The sequence below is a fragment of the Hyla sarda genome, chromosome 6 (assembly GCF_029499605.1).
Source record: "Hyla sarda isolate aHylSar1 chromosome 6, aHylSar1.hap1, whole genome shotgun sequence".
Taxonomy (NCBI): Eukaryota; Metazoa; Chordata; class Amphibia; order Anura; family Hylidae; genus Hyla; species Hyla sarda.
Window position 1 is genome coordinate 89,223,409 of NC_079194.1, and position 18,577 is coordinate 89,241,985.

At 40.0% G+C, this 18,577-nt stretch overlaps 1 protein-coding gene across 1 annotated transcript in view; it reads right to left on the reverse strand.

Moving 5' to 3' along the window:
- The window catches only part of ERC2 (ELKS/RAB6-interacting/CAST family member 2), a 950,023-nt gene that overhangs the window by 530,475 nt on the left and 400,971 nt on the right, over positions 1-18,577 (reverse strand). The window contains exon 8 of the mRNA XM_056528115.1: positions 11,982-12,149. Coding sequence (XP_056384090.1) covers positions 11,982-12,149 — 168 coding nt within the window. The remainder of the gene's footprint in view (positions 1-11,981; positions 12,150-18,577) is intronic.

Below are 18,577 nucleotides of genomic sequence, written 5' to 3' on the forward strand. Positions count from 1 at the left end.
TTTTTCGATTCTGACGCACAATGATTTTTTTTTCCGTTTCGCCGTGCATTTTTGGGTAAAATGACTAATGTCACTGCAAAGTAGAATTGGCAACGCAAAAACTAAGCCATAATATGGATTTTTAGGTGGAAAATTGAAAGGGTTATGATTTTTAAAAGGTAAGGAGGAAAAAACGAAAGTGCAAAAACGGAAAAACCCTGAGTCCTTAAGGGGTTAATATTGTCCTAAAGAGAAAAAGTTGTGCAATGTTTGTGCAAGTCAGAAATTACCCGAAAGTAGAATTTACTGTACTATATTGCTTTGGAATGGGGAATGCCACAGAGAATAATAACTAATTTAAAACTTTTCTTTTACAATCAAATTTGAACCAGAAAGCTGAAACCTGATGCTGATCAGTGGTTCACTCTCAACTGTGCACATAGTACTTGTTAAGTGTATTCATAACCACAAATGGTTGTGTCATTTCATCATCTATACTATAGAGGATGTGTCATCCACCATTCATCTAAAGCAGAGTTTCCCAACCAGTGTGCTTCCAGCTAGTGCAAAACTACAACTCCCAGCATGGCTGGACAGCCAAAGGCTGTTTTTCTATTAATTAATTAATCATCATTAATTTTTATTATATGACACCGATTTCCCCACATAGCTATTTGTCATATAAAAATCTATTCCTTGTGTCTACAGCTTCTTAGGAGGCTAGACTACAAACAAACCTTGTGCAGTCTAATCCTGCAGTCACATTTTCTCCCTTACTCCCCTACTTCTAAGGGCTGGTTCACACGACTGCTGTGCTATGGTTTATGGAGCTTCTTTGGCCCTTCAAGTCAATGGGATTTGTTGGGACTCGGCAGTGACATTTGTGCTGCGACCTTTTCAAGGCCTGTTTGGCAAAAATTATATATATATAAAAAAAAGGAGCACTGGTTCATCTAAGGGATGTTATGAAGCTGGAAAGGGTACAGAGGCACGCAACTAAACTATTAAGGGACATGGGACATCTTAGTTATGAGGATATATTAAAAAGTACATTTTTTTAGTCTTGAAAAGAGACATTTAAGGGGGCATATGATCAACTTATTTAAAGGAGCACTCCAGGATCTGAAAAGTTTCAGATTGCAGGGGGGTCTGAACGCTGGGACCCCCCGTGATCTCCAGTATGGGACCCCGGCTCTCTGGCCAAATAGCATGTGTTGACCAACACACGCAGACACGTCCCCTTAACGCAGCGCTATGGCAGAGCCAAAGATTGTCGAATGCAGCACTTCGGCTTTCTCATAGAGTTGGCAGAGAAAGTCACGGTGGTCGGCCCAAAGCCTGTAATAGCAGAACCCACAGAGTTTATCTCTCTTGAAAGTGCTGATCACAGAAAACAGTTCTCTACCGAAGTGCCGGTAAAACCACTGTTAAACCACGGGTGCTGTACCACTATAGCATTGAAAGTACATCAGTAAAATCCAATACATAGAAGAAGATGGCAGCACTCCCATGTACAGTAGAAAATCTTCTTTTATAAAAGTGCAAAAACACACATCATGTGCGGCCAGACTAGGACGCCAAGCAGAATCTGAAGCATGGGCTGACACGCCCCCTCAACGCAGCGCTATGGCAGAGCCGAAGATTGCTGAACGCAGCACTTCGGCTCTCCCATAGAGTTGTATTGAGAAGGTGTGTTAGCTGACGCTTTGTGCGGGGTCGACATGCCCCCTTTTTCTGGACTGCCAGGGCCAAGTACAGGAGATCGTGGGCAGTCCTTGGGATAGAGGATAAGTTTTCAGATCCTGGAGTACTCCTTTATTTATATAAATGGCCCACACAAAAATATGGTAAAAACTGTTCCAGTTAAAAACCCCTATAAAGACAAGGGGACACTCCCTCCATCTGGAGAAAAAAAGGTTAAGTCTCCAGGGGTGACAATCCTTCTTTCCCATAAGAACTGTGACTTTATGGAACAGTCTACCTGAGGAACTGGTCACGGCAGGAACAGTTGAGGGCTTCTAAACAGGGTTAGATACATTCCTAGAACAAATGAACAATAAAAGGGTTATCCACCATAAGGTGTTTTTAGTACGTACCTGGCAGGCAGTAATGGACATGCTTAGGAAGGATCTGCGCTTGTCTTGGGGCTAAATGGCTATGTTGTGAGATTACCATAACACTGTGGCTAGCTTTTTGTGAACTGGTATTGTGTGTTTTAGTTTTCTTTTTTTAACTACAAATCCCACAATTACATTTTCCTCCCTCCCACACATCAGCCACCCCACCCATTGAAACAAAAGACCTGTGGTTTTCAATCAGGGTGCCTACAGCTGTTGCATTAGTTGCAGATTGATCTCTCTCCCACCAAGCGATCGCTCCACCCATTGAAGCAGACAGGCTCCCTGTCATCAGCTGATAAGTGAGTCAGGTCTCGGCCGCATTGCAAGCTGGGAAAAATCCGAGACAACAGTCATTTTGCATGCTGTTAAAAATAAATAGTGGGGTGAAAATCACAGAAGAATTATGAGAACTTGGTTGAACTTGGCTGTCTTTTTTCAACCGTACCAACTATGGAACTATGTAACGGGTACACGGGAAGTGTAAAAAATTTGGTAAATTAGACTTTTTCGATTCTGGATAACACCTCTCAATTTTCATGAAGTGCAGCAATAAAAATACTGTCTGCAAATGCTGGCCATACTTTATCATACAGGAAATATAGGCATCATATAAGCACAATAACTATTTTTACAGAACTAGCTGTTGACTTTTGATACTCCAGAAGTAGCTATATCCAATACAGGTGGCAGAAAAAATGCTCATTTCCACATGAAAATCACACTAAATAACCAAAAAAGGGTTATAATAATTAGGTAATCCTGTCCAGATTTGTCCGCACAATATTGCTTTCTCTGTAAAACCTCAACTTGTCATGGGAACTTCTTTAGTAAAAATATTTGGTGATATGGAATAGCAAAACCAAGTCAGACAGATCGATATGTACAGAAAATACAATCTGCTCCATTAACCAAGGATGTTACCCAACATTAACTCACATGTGTTTCGTATTAAAAGGGTCTTTGCATTTCTGAACAGTTTGTCTGAACACATCAAGGTCTCGATTTGTCAAGAAGGGTTGAGGTTTGCAGCACCCAATATCTCATTCTCAGAAGAGCAGGAATGAAGGAGATTAAGACCCTGGCAATTGCAGATAAATCAAGGCCAAAAAGTCACCTAATGTAATTTAGTTGTCTAATGCTCTGTAATCCAGTAATAAGGTATCCAAAAACCGACTGCTTTACTACAACGTTATAAAATAAAAGGTAATGTTTCAAGATACACTTTTGAAGGCCCCAGAATAAGTTTAATTCCGACAGGCCTTTTACAGTCCAAATGTGCTATTATGTAACTCGAATGGGCCCATCAGTAAAGTGTAAGGACTAGGCCATGACATTGTGTCAGCTATTCCAGGAATTCTGCACAGATATGATATAATGCATTTGTCTTCTTTGTTTATCTCCTTCTCTTCTCAGTCTTCTCACATTACCGTCCCACTACCCCAATCCATATGGAAATCATCAGGGATGGCCGTAGTACTCTTCTTGTCTGGCCCTACACCTTCCTTTCCAGATGTGAAAGTTATTCTTATGCAGTCCCCATAGAAGTAAAAAAAAGGTTGGAATTCTTAAAATGGGGAAGAGGACCGTAAAACGCCAGTATCCATTTGCTGGATTTTAAATTGTTGCTGTAGCATTTTCTGTAAATCTGAGGAGTTTATACAACTCAAGAGGCATTTTAAAACCATTACCTAAATCAAAGCCTTGGTTCAAGACACATCAGTGTCTCATAAGAGATCATCTCTAGCCATTAACAGGTGTTTTATGCATTCTTACTAATAACTTAAAAGACTACTGATGCCTATGGGTCCCATGAGCCCTTGTGTTTAGCACCTGAACATTAAAACAAATCTTATTCTCCCTGGTTCAAGACTTCTGATGCTCCACTATTTCCAAGATTCCTATTTCATCACATATGGAGACTACACGATATAAGGTATTCACTACATGACATAAAAAATAGGAAGAACCCCTATAGATTTAGGGGTGGACCGACCACATATGTGCAGCTGAACAGACATTGGGTACCAATTACATCACAAAATATTGAGGGAGGAGCTTGATGACATTCGCCTCTTTCATGACAAATCAGCTGCTGGACGGCAAGAGGGCCACACACTAGGAGTCCTCTTCTGTGGAAGTCATTCACTGCATACCTTTCAGTTTCCTTACAAACTTTAAGACTCTACATGACTTGGTACTATTTTATTTGTATTACACATTTTTAACAACATTTATCCATTTTTTTTTTTTTAAAGGAAATCTGTCATCAGAATCACCCGCACTAAACCTGTTACACAGGCTTGTAGTGCGGGTGATCCTGATTAAAACGCTTCTTACCTCATTAAAAACTGTGCAGCGGTTCGCCAGATATCTTCATTTTTTGTTATATGGTATTCCCAGGCTTGGGACTCAGTGGGAGGTCCGCAGCATCAGCACGGACTCGCTTAAGTCATTTTCGACGGGCGGAGCGGCTGCCCGGCTCATGAATATTCATGGCTGCCTCATCTCAGTCTTCCTCCTGGTGTAAGTCACGAGGGTAGCGCCGCGAATGCGCCACGCACCGTACACCCGGAAGCGGCGTTCTCCTGCATAGATAGATATGCAGGAGAATGCCGCTTCCGGGTGAGCGGCGCATGCGCGGCGCTACCCACGTGACCTACACCAGGAGGAAGACTGCGATGAGGCAGCCATGAATATTAATGAGCCGGGCAGCTGCTCCACCCGGCGAAAATGACGTAAGCGAGTCCGTGCTGATGCTGTGGACCTCCCACTGAGTCCCAAGCCTGGGAATACCATATAACTAAAAATGAAGATATCTGGCGAACCGCTGCACAGTTTTTAATGAGGTAAGAAGCGTTTTAATCAGGATCACCCGCACTACAAGCCTGTGTAACAGGTTTAGTGCGGGTGATTCTGATGACAGATTTCCTTTAAAGATCATATTTCTGACAAGGAATTTAATATGACTTCAGAAATATCTAGTAGTCTAGCAAGGATGCTATGACTAAGAAAGCCAAATGCTTAAGCAAGTCATTGCTTTTATATGTATACTGAGGTTGTCCCATCTTGTTACTTATCTTATTTAGGCCACTTCTGGCCTGTTTACAGGGGCTGAAGGTACCGGTAAAAGCCGAAAGCATCTAAAGCGAAGAAGTTAAGTCATTAAAGGGTTACTCAACTCCCCAGCGTCCGCAAAGTTCCACCTCACACCGGAACACTAAGTTCCTGGACGCTGTGTGCGGGCATCAGTGCTCAGGCCCGCCCCCTCGTGACGTCACATCCTGCCCCATTAATGAAAATCTATGGCAAGGGGTCGCGACGGCCCCTCCCATTGACTTGCATTGAGGGGGCAGGATGTGATGTCACATGACGGGGCGTGACGTAACGAGGGGGTGGGCATGAACACGGAAGCACGCACACAGCGTTCAGGAACTCAAGGCTCCGAATGCTGGGGAGCGGAGTAACCCTTTAAGGTAACTCCCATTGACTTTATACAAGCGTTGTAGCCCCACCATCAGAGCTTCGTAATTAGAGTTGCTTGCAGGGCAATTAAAGTCCCAATAGTCAAAGGGAGTCTGAGGGAGTTATGTAAAATGCGTAACTTCCCTGCTTTGGCTGCTTACGGTTTTCCCGACCACTTCCAGCTGCTAAAAAAAAGGCCAGAGGTGGCCAGAAAAAGCCAAGAAATGGCATGGGACAACCACTTCAAAGTACAATAAAGAAGCTTTGTCTAAGGGACAATAGAGCGCTGAGGCGCTCAGCTTTATATCTATTCACACAATAATAGTGGGTGCTAATGGAAGTGTGAAAAACATATGATCTACCACAAGAAAAAAGCTACACACTTCTCTGAATAAGCACACCTATTGTAAACGATCTCTAAAAAATATGTTGGTACAATTGGACAAAAATTCTTTATTGCACATATATATTGAACAGAAATAACAAAGACATATATGTATAAAAACACTTAAAGGGCCCAAACAAACCAAGCAACCATTACCAAATTCAGGGGGCTAAAATAGCACACCCTCCAGTGGACACACGCACTTTCCCAGAGCTAATCAATATAAGCACAACCACAGGTGCTGTATAGCGAACAATGATGTTACCGCAATTCAAAAAAGGATATAATACAATAAACATATGTATAATAAATGCATACGTTCCCCTTCCTAAAAGAACTACTAACAGTATAAGTAAACGGCCTTCTTGAGGATGATATAAAGAATGCATGTTAACAATATTTAGTCACTCATAGATTGAGCAGCAGCTTAAATAACAGAATAGGCCAGACACACATGGAGGTGCAGAATACAACACAAACAATCATCCTGGGCAGGTGTCCACTCAGAAGCCCCACGCGTTACCTCACCCAACTGGTGACTTTTTTTTTGTTTTGCCGTAGATTTGTTTGGTAAAATGACTGATGTCATTACAAAGTAAATTCGGTAGTTCATAAAACAAGCCCTCATATGGGTCTGTAGGTGGAAAACTGAAAGGGTTATGATTTTTAAAAGGTTGAAAGAGGAGGAAAAACTAAAGTGCAAAAACGGAAACCCTGAGTCCTTAAGGGGTTAATCAGTGATAATGGAACAAATATGAGCCGGGAATTACTATTGTAAGCAAGTTTAAGATTAGTATGTCAAATTGGACTGAATAATTTGCATAAATGGAATTTTAAAAACTGCATATATAGGGAGTCTATGGTCCTGCTAAGTGTAGATTGATGGTTGAACAACTGTTGAACAAATTTAGTATCACCAAATATAAAAATCTAACATTATTGATCCCACAAAGTGGATGGCGTAAACAAAACATCAAAATTGCATTGACTTGGTAAAATAACATCCCAGAAAAGTGGGATAAAAAGTGATCACAAAGTCCAAAGTAGAGCAAACAGGGCAATTAAAAATTTTCAGTTTTTAAAGCACGTAAATCATGATAATAATTATACATTGGGTATAGTTGTACTGATCTGAAGAATTAAGATAACATGTCAGTTTGATCCAATAATTTATGGCATAAAAAAGAGCTGCCCCCCCACAAAGGTACAAAACGTTGTTGTTTTTTATTCCACCTCACTGATATACACTGCTCAAAATAATAATCGGAACACTAAGATAACACATCCTAGATCTGAATGAATGAACTAATCGTATGAAATACTTTTGTCTTTACATAGTTGAATGTGCTGAACAAAATCAGTCATTTGGAAATCAAATTTATCAACCCATGGAGGTTTGGATATGGAGTCACACTCAAAATCAAAGTGGAAAAACCACACTACAGACCGATCCAACTTTGATGTAATGTCCTGAAAATAAGTCAAAATGAGGCTCAGTAGTGTGTGTGGCCTCCACATGCCCGTATGACCTCCCTACAACGCCTGGGCATGCTCCTTGTGAGGTGGCGGATGGTCTCCTGATGGATGCCCTCCAAGACCTGGTCTAAACCATCCGCCAACTCCTGGACAGTCTGTGGTGCAATGTGGTGTTGGTGGATGGAGCGAGACATGATGTCCCAGACGTACTCTATCAGATACAGGTCTGGGGAACAGGCGGGCCAGTCCATAGCATCAATGCCTTCCTCTTGCAGGAACTGCTGACACACTCCAGCCACATGAGGTCTAGCATTGTCTTGAATTAGGAGGAACCCAGGGCCAACCGCACCAGCATATAGTCTCACAAGGGGTCTGAGGATCTAATTTCAGTACCTAATGGCAGTCAGGCTGTCTCTGGTAAGCACATGGAGGGCTGTGCGGCCCCCCAAAGAAATGCCACCCCACACCATTACTGACCCACCACCAAACCGATCATGCTGGAGGATGTTTCAGGCAGCAGAACATTCTCCAGACTCTGTCACATCTGTCACTTGTGCTCAGTGTGAACCTGCTTTCATCTGTGAAGAGCACAGGGTTCCAATGGCGAATTTGCCAATCTTGGTGTTCTCTGGCAAATGCCAAACGTCCTGCACAGTGTTGGGCTGTAAGCACAAACCCCACCTGTGGATGTAGGGCCCTCATACTACCCTCAAGGAGTCTGTTTCTGACCATTTGAGTGGACACATGCATATTTGTGGCCTGCTGCTGGGTTGTTGCCCTCCTATGGCCTCCTCCACATCTCCTGATGTACTGGCCTGTCTCCTAGTAGCGCTTCCATGCTCTGAACACTATGCTGACAGACACAGCAAACTTCTTGCCACAGCTTGCATTGATGTGCCCTCCTGGATGAGCTGCACTACCTGAGCCCCTTGTGTGGGTTGTAGACTCTGTCTCATGCTAACACTAGAGTGAAAGCACTACCAGCATTCAAAAGTGACCAAAACATCAGCCAGGAAGCATAGGAACTGAGAAGTGGTCTGTGGTCACCACCTGCAAACCCACTCCTTTATTTGGGGTGTCTTGCTAATTGCCTATAATTTCCACCTGTTGTCTGTTCCATTTGCACAACAGCATGTGAAATTGATTGTCAATCAGTGTTGCTTCCTGAGTGGACAGTGTGATTTCACAGAAGTGTCATTGACACTGAGTTACATTGTGTTGTTTAAGTGTTCCCTTTATTTTTTTGAGCAGTGTATTATTTTAGTTTTACAGCATATTGTTTGAAAAAGTAAAGGATGTCAATACAAATAATTGGTTCCGCAAATAACAAGTCCACAGACAGGTCTGTAGATGGAAAAATAAAAAAGTTATGATAATAAAAGGTAAGGAGAAAAAAAAACCGAAAATGCTAAAATGTTCTGGGTCATTAAAGGGGTACTCCACTGTTTTTTATTATTTTTTTCCGATTTTGCCCAGCTGCAAAAATGAAAATAACAAACTTTAACTCACCTCCTATCGCTTCTCCAGTGTGCCGATATCACTCGGTCTTCTTCTGCACTCTGGGGCCCGACAAGTCAGATTGCACTCAGCTTATCGCCGGCTGCAGCGACATCCTGCCCGGGCCGCTGAGCAGCAGTGCCATGAAATGGGCCCGTTTCATCATACTGCCACTCAGCGTATCAACAGCCGACGCGGGACATTGCTGCAGCCGGCGATAAGCTCAGCACAGTCTGACATGTCAGGCCCCAGGACCTGAGGGAGGCGAGTTAAAGTTTTTTTATTTTTGCAGCCAGGCAGAATGGAAAAATGACAAAATTCAGTGGAGTACCCCTTTAAAGGGTTTAACAAGATCAAGTGGCTTTCAATTTCAATGGGCCTTATGGTGGCAATAGACATGTGACATGTGACGTCTGTTGGCCCATGACAATGCAAATTAAATTGCAATTGCAGAGTAGAAATGGCTTGTAAGATCACCAAAAAAATCTGCGGGGATTTAGAAAAAAATGAATGTATATAGCCCTGGAAACGTGCCCTTATTTCCAATCCCTTAATTACCAAAGATTACTTTTTATTTTCTTTCTTTTTTTTTACTTTTACACCCGTCTACTTTACAGCTCATAGGGCTTTTAGGGACACATGCAGTACTGGATTTTATTATGGTCACATTGGCTCCTCTGCCACACAACACATCATTTTATGGCTTTTTTGCCTTTAGATTCAGGACAAATTTACTGACATAAGGGAAAAAAAACATAAATCGGTCTAGTCTATGTCATAAATAGTGTTCTGTAGAAAACAGAAGGAAGGATAACTTCTAAGCGACTAAATACATTGATGAATTCCTACAGATAATTCACTCATTTATGCTTTATATATGAGTTTGAGTTCAGTATGTCCCTCACTAAGGTTCCTACAGCACACAGTACATGATATTTGTGACAAAACAAATCCAAAGTCATAAAAAGATCATCTTCATTCCTGAAGTGATCCCAGTGCCAAGATACTTATTTAAAAAAATTCTACTCTTATAAAAAAAATAAAAAATAAAAAAATTAACAATGAAAAGAGTGATGGGGATGATTTATGGGTAGACAAGGAAAACACAGGGAGTCTTTTGCTTGTGATTAATCTGCTAACTATTTAAAAGCCAAAATAACTAAGATGAACCCTTAAAAGGTTAAACAATCAAAACTTTTGAAATAGCCTCTTTGGGAAGGTTTTGCAGTAATTAAACATATGCTGAGGCAGCAAGGTTTGGCGGGATCAGTCCTGTACTTTTGTTGGCTCCTTCATTCTGGACCTATTTTTATTATGTTGCATTATGGATTAAACACATTGGGAATATGCTCAGGCTCAGAAATGGCATTACCACATTCTGCTGTAATGAACCATTAAACAGCTCAGCTGGAGCACACAACAAAAGCAGCAATTATTTTTCTCTATGCTCTCGAAAGGAAAGATGCCTGGCGCTTGTAAATCAATACTGCAAGACGTTCAGCGCCAGCTCCGACAAGCAACGAGATATATAAATTAAATGTAACTATTTCAATTATTGCTCATATTAGAAAAGGAAGTCATTATCCGGCTATCTTCTGGATTCCATGATTACACATCAGTGTATCCCTAAGGAGGAGGACGGATATAAAAAGGAGTAAATTAATGTTATTGTCTATTGTCTTCTATATCTGCCAAGCCTAGAAGTATGCATCTCGCTGTGCTAAAGGCAGAACTTGCCTGCTGAGATGTATGTAGCCTTGTCATACAATGTCTTCTTTGGAAAATAAACGTATCCTTTAGAACCATCAAACATAAGTGCATTTAAAGTGTACCTTCACATTCAGAAAACTTTTTAAAAATACTTAAAGGACAACTGTAGTGCAAGACTTTTATATATTGCTGTGCCCGGGCTTCAAAAACAAACAAAATAAACTTTAACATACCTTCCTATGTGCCCCCGTCGGTCCGGTACCAGCCTCACGGTCCAGCGGTACGAACCTTATTCAACTTTTATATATTGCTGTGCCCGGGCTTCAAAAACAAACAAAATAAACTTTAACATACCTTCCTATGTGCCCCCGTCGGTCCGGTACCAGCCTCACGGTCCAGCGGTGCGAACCTCATTCAACTTCCTGGGGACCGGCCGCAGCGATGTCCCGCCCCCGCTGGTGATAGGCTGAGTGCACTGTCATGTAAGGAGCTCTGGCCGGCTTCTTACATGACAGTGCGCTCAGCCTATCACGGGGCGGGACATCGCTACGGGCAGCCCGGGCACAGCAATATATAGAAGTCTTGCACTACAGTTGTCCTTTAAGGAATACCATTTTTGGACATTATATAAGTTGTATATGGCATTTTACCCTAGTTTTTCCCTCTGCAGGCCCCATCTCTAATTTAGGTTGCCCCTGAGCTATTGGGTGAAGACTAGCTGCTATGATGATGTATCTCATAGAATGTATACACCCTTATTCCAACTCAGTCCACAAGCTGAGCGGTAACACCAAACTGTAACTTTATCCACAGCTTTCCAAAAATTTTCTTAAAAGAAACAATTAACATTATTACTAAAAGAGATAAAGTTTTTACTAAAGAAGATTAGTCAAAACTTCTTTATTTTTGTTTATAAGTGAAAATTTTTATTATTTAACTGAGCAAGCAGATTCAAAATGATTGTGGGATGAAGTGAGCCCATATGGTTTAAAGTGCAGCATATTAAATAATAATCTTCGTACAGAAAACCATGTTATTTGGTCTGCAACCTGACTGTGCAGAGAAAAACAACACTGAATCAGAGCTGCATCCCTTTACTCTCAGGATTGGTGTGTATCCCAGAGGTCGGACCTCTACTAATCACATAATGTTGGCATATGCCACTATAGTTTGTTAATACAAATACTTTTTGTTAATGGGACTCATTTACTAAGAGTGGAGCGTAGTTTTATTTGTGTTTTTTTTTTCCCAAACAGGTATTTTTCCATGTTATTTACTAATGTTTAGACATCAATAACGGTAAATACATAGTAAATGGAGGGTCTTCGATTAATACTATATAAGAGCATTACCTTTTTCTGAAGGACGTTAATTTTTCTCTCTTTGACTTCCAGCATATCCTTCATATCCCTGATCTCTCCGGCCAAAGTACCCTTCTCTTCTGTGAGGTCTTGAAGCTGCTTGGTCTTTTTGTTTAGAAATGATTCCTTCTCTTCCAGTCTCAGCCGTAATGCATCCACCTAGCACAGAAGGTATACATGTTACAGGGCTTGTAAAATTTCAGCATGCTTTACACTACAATACACTAAATACACTACAATATAACCGGGTTCCGTCAGATCACCAAAAAAAGGCATCACTGATGAACAAACCAGTGGGATTCCTGAAAGAGCTCATACGAAGGTAATGGTGCTCGGTCAATAAGATAGCAAAATAAGTAAATTTAGGTGTCCAATTAGATTTTTTTTTTTTTTTTTTAAAGGTTTGTTCTTAAATGTTTGAAAAAGGCTTCACCTGACTGATAAGACTACTCCTACTTAGTCTTTAATCCCTGTGTACCTCTTTTATTCATAAACTGTCCATGTTTCAGACTGACCACCAGACATGCTAACTACAAGGTAATTTATACAGCAATGTCAACTTTTTCTATTATTTGTTATACAAGGCAATTTGGTACAGTTTATTTTATTTCATTTTTTAAATTCTTAGTGTAATCAGTAGTACACCATGAAAAGTGCCGAATTTTGCTTTCCTATCTACAAAATGTGTAAAATAATTCTGAAAAATTTATTATTTTAGTGTCAAAATATCAGCTTATACTGTCCTTACTATAACCATATAAAAGTAGACTTAAAAACAGTACTCCAATTCCAACTATAGAGCAACCTGAAGTAATAAAAGCACAATCAACAAAACCAGGAATCTATTGCCCCCTTAACCAACAGCAGTTCCAGAAAACAGTGACGGCATCCAAACGGGCAATAAAAAAAAAATGTATGAAAAACTGTATTTAAAAAACGCTACATTTCAACAAAGCAATAAGGTCTTTGTCAAGCACAAGCTCGACAAAGACCTCATTGTTGGGACATAGCAAAAATACATAAACATTTTTTACAGCCTGTTTGGATGCTGTCGCTGTTTTCCGAATCGCAAGCTTTGATGATGTTATTTAACCCCTTAAGAACGCAACCCATTTGGGCCTTAAGGACGCAGACAATTTTATTTTTACGTTTTCGATTTTTCCTCCTCGCCTTCAAAAAATCATAACTCTTTTATATTTTCATCCACAGACTAGTATGAGGGCTTGTTTATTGCGCAACCAGTTGTCCGATGTAATGCCATCACTCACTTTACCATAAAATGTATCGCACAACTAAAAAAATACTATTTGTGTGGGGAAATTAAAAAGAAAACCGCAATTTTGCTAATTTTGAAGGTTTCGTTTTCACGCTGTACAATTTACGGTAAAAATGACATGTGTTCTTTATTCTTTGGGTCAATACAATTAAATTGATATCCATGATATCCTACTTTTCTATTACTGTTGCACTTAAAATAAATCACAAACTTTTTGACCAAATTAGCATGTTTAAAATCCCCCTATTTTGAAGACCCATAACTTTTTCATTTTTCCGTATAAGCGGCGGTATGAGGGCTCATTTTTTGCGCCATGATCTGTACTTTTTTTTTTAAATTACGTTTACACCGTTCACCGTACGGTACCATTAAATTTTTATTTTAACAGTTCAGATATTTACGCACGCGGCGATACCAAATATGTATATAAAATATTTTTGAACACTTTTTGGGGGTAAAATAGGGAAAATGGGATAATTAAAGTTTTTATAGGGGGGGGGGGTTTTCACATTTTTTTTTTACTTTATTTTTTTACTTTTATTTTTACACTTTAATAGTCCCCATAAAGGACTATTTATAGCAATCACTCGATTCCTAATCCTGTTCAGTGCTATGTACAGGACACAGCACTGATCAGGGTTATCGGTCATCTTCTGCTCTGGTCTGCGGGAAGGCAGATCAGAGCAGAAGACTCATGGAAGGCAGCGGAGCCAGGTGAGGGGACCTCCGGCTGCCGTGCTGGATGATCTGATTGCCGGGGCAGCACTGCGGGCGATGCGATCATCCATTTAAGTGACCGCGATGCTACAGATGCCGTGATCCGTATTGATCACGGCATCTGAGGGGTTAATGGCGGACATCCGCGGGATCGTGGGTATCCACCATTACGGGCGGGTCCCTGGCTGCAATCAGCAGCCAGGACCTGACGCACATGATCCGGGCATCTCTCTGATGCCCGCGGTTATGCTTAGGACGTAAATGTATGTCCTGGTACGTTAAGTACCACGTCACCAGGACGTACATTTACGGCACTCGTCGTTAAGGGGTTAAAAACCTCTACAAGGGAACTTGTTATGGTTAACTAAAAACCTCAAGTGGGTGCCATACAACTTAGTAAACTCCTCTGCCCTATAGCAAGCTAAAGTGGCAGTCAGGTGGGATACATTTTCCCTACTCCAACACGTCTGACAACTCTCAGCCAGTGGGATCAAGGGACATACTATCCACACTTAGGGACTCCCTAAAAACCATAAGTGCCCTCTGTATAAGGAACCGGGAGTTGCATAATGTCATTTTTTTTATTGGTATTGAGCAAGCTGAGAACTTTAATACAGCAAACAAACAGCTAAAAACACGGAACACAATCCGATCCCACATAATTCTTCCCATTAGTAAAGCAATGCTAATTATACATTTACGAGTTTGTTTCTTATCATTTCACAGGAGTAAAAAGTTAAAGGCAGAGGATAAAGTTTCATTAACAAAAAAAAACCTAGACTACACCCTTGACAAGCGGTGATATATTAGACTTGCCGGCTTTTATTGAAGTGTTTTGTTTGGATAAAAAAATGAAAAGGCAGGTGTTTTATACTGGTTGTGCCTAGAATGGAGAAGGCTTTTGCAGCATACTGCACGGCGAGCTGACGTCTGCTCCGATTACTTCACAGCATTTGAATACAGAGAAGAATTCAAATGCTTGTTGTTTTAGTGGTCCTTATAAAATTGCCATTGGAAGCTAATTCTATGGCGTAGAGGAAACCATGAATGCCATATTGACCTTCTAGGGCAGATTTTTCCCCTTCTCTCATGCCTGCATGAAAAACACTGGAGCAAAATTTATAACGACATTCATAAAACATAGCTGTAGACTCATTTAGGAAACCTATGTAGGCTGTTGGATTTGAGGCCGTATAAACATTTTATATTAAAATGGCTCATTAATTTTCTTTAACGGAGAAGGGAGGATGGGGAGAGACTTTTCAAAGTATAGCATATGGCACTAGAAAATAGGAAAGTACAGATTGCTGGCTTACACTGCTTCTTCAGGTACATTCATAAAATATGTGCTTTCTTTGTACACAAGAACACACTCTCCGACTTTTCACTCAACACCATATAATTTTGGAACCCTGCGCCTTTTTTTCAAGATCTGGCAGCTCAGCTGGTCATAAAAGTTGGCAATCAACTGCAGAAAACAGTAAAATTAGATCTAAGTACCCTCTCCCTTTTAGTTTATAACAAGGTCCTGTGGATTGTTTCTTAACATTCCTCGGCCTTTTTTCCTCTCACTAAATAGTTACCACATCGGGCATGCAATGGGTTAATTTGCATAGAGTACAGTATCCGTTTCCTCCACTCTCGGGGAAAGAGCTATTGCAGAGTGACAGCTGGTGAAAAGTGACAGAAATGGCCAAATTTACTGTAAATCTTGATTAATCTTAATAATCCCTAAGCCATAACCAACCGCTTATACTCAGCTCCAAAAGTGACTTGTGTTACCGAGTTTCCTAACTTGATACAGTATGTGATACTTCACACATGACTTATAGGAAGAGAAGGAAATGGGTTCTTAATGCAGCTTACCACTGTTCACAAATAGCAGGATACCGGCTTTGGAACATTTTTTGTCGGAGAGACAAAGCAGCCGGTTTGACTATACAATTTAACAGACCCAAAAAAAGAAAAAAATCTTATTCAAATTTTACAAAAAATGAATATGGAAACATCATTTAAGTTGCAAAGACGCAATCTTGTTGCAAAATAGTTTTTTTTAGGCCTCAAATTTAAAGGGGTTATCTGGCTTACAGCACCTACTTAATCACTTCCAACCCTAGTAGGGTTTTCTACATAAACATAAAGGAGCAATTTATTCGGAAACCTCTATCAAGTAACCAAATCAGAGGCCACCTACAAAACACATCTCTCTGGCAGATCCAACACATTCCTAAGATACGTAGACAGTCTATGTATCTGTCTAATGCTACATTTCATTTCCTTTAGGCAAGGTCTCAGCAGTTGTACACCTTGGGATCAGCTTGTCATCCAAGTATCTGTTTAACAGAAGGGGACTGAAAAAAATTGACAATGCGTTTTCATTTCTATGCTAGGTATGATGGTAAAGTATATTGTTCCAAAGCTTTGTTCAATGGCTTCTTTTGTGCTATCAGCTATCACAGACATTGTGCAATTCAATGTATTCCTGTAGATGCTCATGTACAGCACCAGCCACCCCAGTCCCTATTTTCCTTGGGTTCACCAATAGTCGTGATTGTAAGGGTCTACCCTTAATCTATACAGAACATTTGCATCTAATTGTTGTTATAACTATACATACAGGACACAGTCAATAAAAGTTATTTGTGAATTAGACCATAATGGCAAGTGGTTAGCTCCAAGTGAACTTAAGTTGAGGTTGCCTTTTATTGCATGTGTTAGGGACCAACTTCTATATCTGAACTTGGGTCCACCAAGGAAACCTCTGTATCTTGTTGGACCAGGGCAAATCTGATTAACCTATTCTTTAAAGGTCTCCTACCTGGTGATTTGAAATGGAAAATGCAAATATTCAATAAACAGCTGCCAGTTTCTACTCCCTGGCAGTGACCTATATCCAACTGTGTTATTCATAGTGATGAAAATGAACCAAGAGATGACTCAGATCATGTAGATTATCAGAGAAAACTTTTGAGTGTAGTGTTATTCACAATTAAATGTTGGAAAAACATGTAAAATGAATGGTCTTTAACGGTCTTCATATGTATGTATTTTCTATTTCAAAAAGCTGATTTTGACAGTCTTGTACTGTATATCATGCACAATTCAATGCCTTATCTGTAAAACCTGAGAGCTAACTAAATGTTAACAGGGCCATACATAATAATACAAAGGCCCATGTACCATGTCCAAGAACATATGGGTCTATATTCAGTGGCCATGAGGTTTGCTCCATGAGGTCTTTATCCTCAGTGATATCTGGTCTTTGCTGGCCAAACACTTAAGACAGCTCTCTTCCTGACTCTACCATAGACATGTACTCTCATCTCAAGCATTGCTAGACCACAGGCAGTGACTTTTCTTTCAAAAAATCCTTAAGTCCAATCCTTTGTTCCCTGACCTCTGAGATCAAGTGAGTTAAGAGAAATCAGAAATCAACTCTTATCTATCATGTATGTCTGCCATAAGTGCCTTCTGCAAATTTTCGAATGTTCTGAATATTTTATGAAAATTCTATGTTCTAAATATGCTAAAAATGAACTGCTAATTCAATTTAGGAATCGGAATATAAACTGACTAATGTATAGTGTTAACATTTATAGAAAAAGAATGATAATAAAAAAAAGGTGCTTGTAAGAGGAATGTAACATTCATGTCCTATCCTGTGTCTATACTATACTTTATATACTGTAATTAACATAATAGTCACCATAGTAAAAGGAATTTTGCTAAAGAAATATTCCTTAATATCTGTAATTTCTAGGAAGAAACCATTTGCAGAATGACAGAGCGAAAGCCTACAAGCTAGACACTTTGTGACAATTTCTAAATCTGCTATTAAAACGCTTGGGCCACTTTATTAACCGTAAAAGCAATTTTATAAAGCAGTCTTTTATATTTTGACTTTGGCTACTTTAACCGCTAAAAGTAAGAGGCTTAGGTGGACTACTCTAAAATTCACGATTTACTGTAGTTTAAATCCAGCAAATTTCTAAAAACACATGGGAAATGTAACTCATGTGCTAATACTTAAAAGTTTTTGTTAATAAAACTTCCAACACTGAGATTACCTCACTAAACCTACCTCAGGAACTTTTATGGTCACCATAAAATTATAGCTGTCATAATATTTTTGACTTACTGCTCAAGGAAGTCAGACATTCCAGTGTAAATTCTCCTTAGCAACAGGATAGTGATAAATTATAAAAATGTGAAATAAAAACAGAGGTGCTGGAACTGTAGGCTTTTGTATCTCACTATTTTAACTGTACTCAAAAAGTAAATCCAGTCATTGTAGCCCACTCCTTTCTTCCAAAGACTGAGTTACTAAGCTGCATTGATGACCTGCCACATGGAATGAAATTCTATTACTTTCAATAAGACCAAGTTACAACCGAACTGCAAGTTTCTTCAACAGTTGCCCACAACAAATCCAAAACACTAAGTTGCTCCAACAACTCTGCAAAACATAGTTTGTCCAGAAATGCTGCAGAGAAAAATATCTTCGGAGCACTGTGGTAGGTAGGTAAAATGGATCATCAGCTTACACACTACCCTGTTTTCCCAAAAATACACCCTACCCTGAAAATAAGCCCTA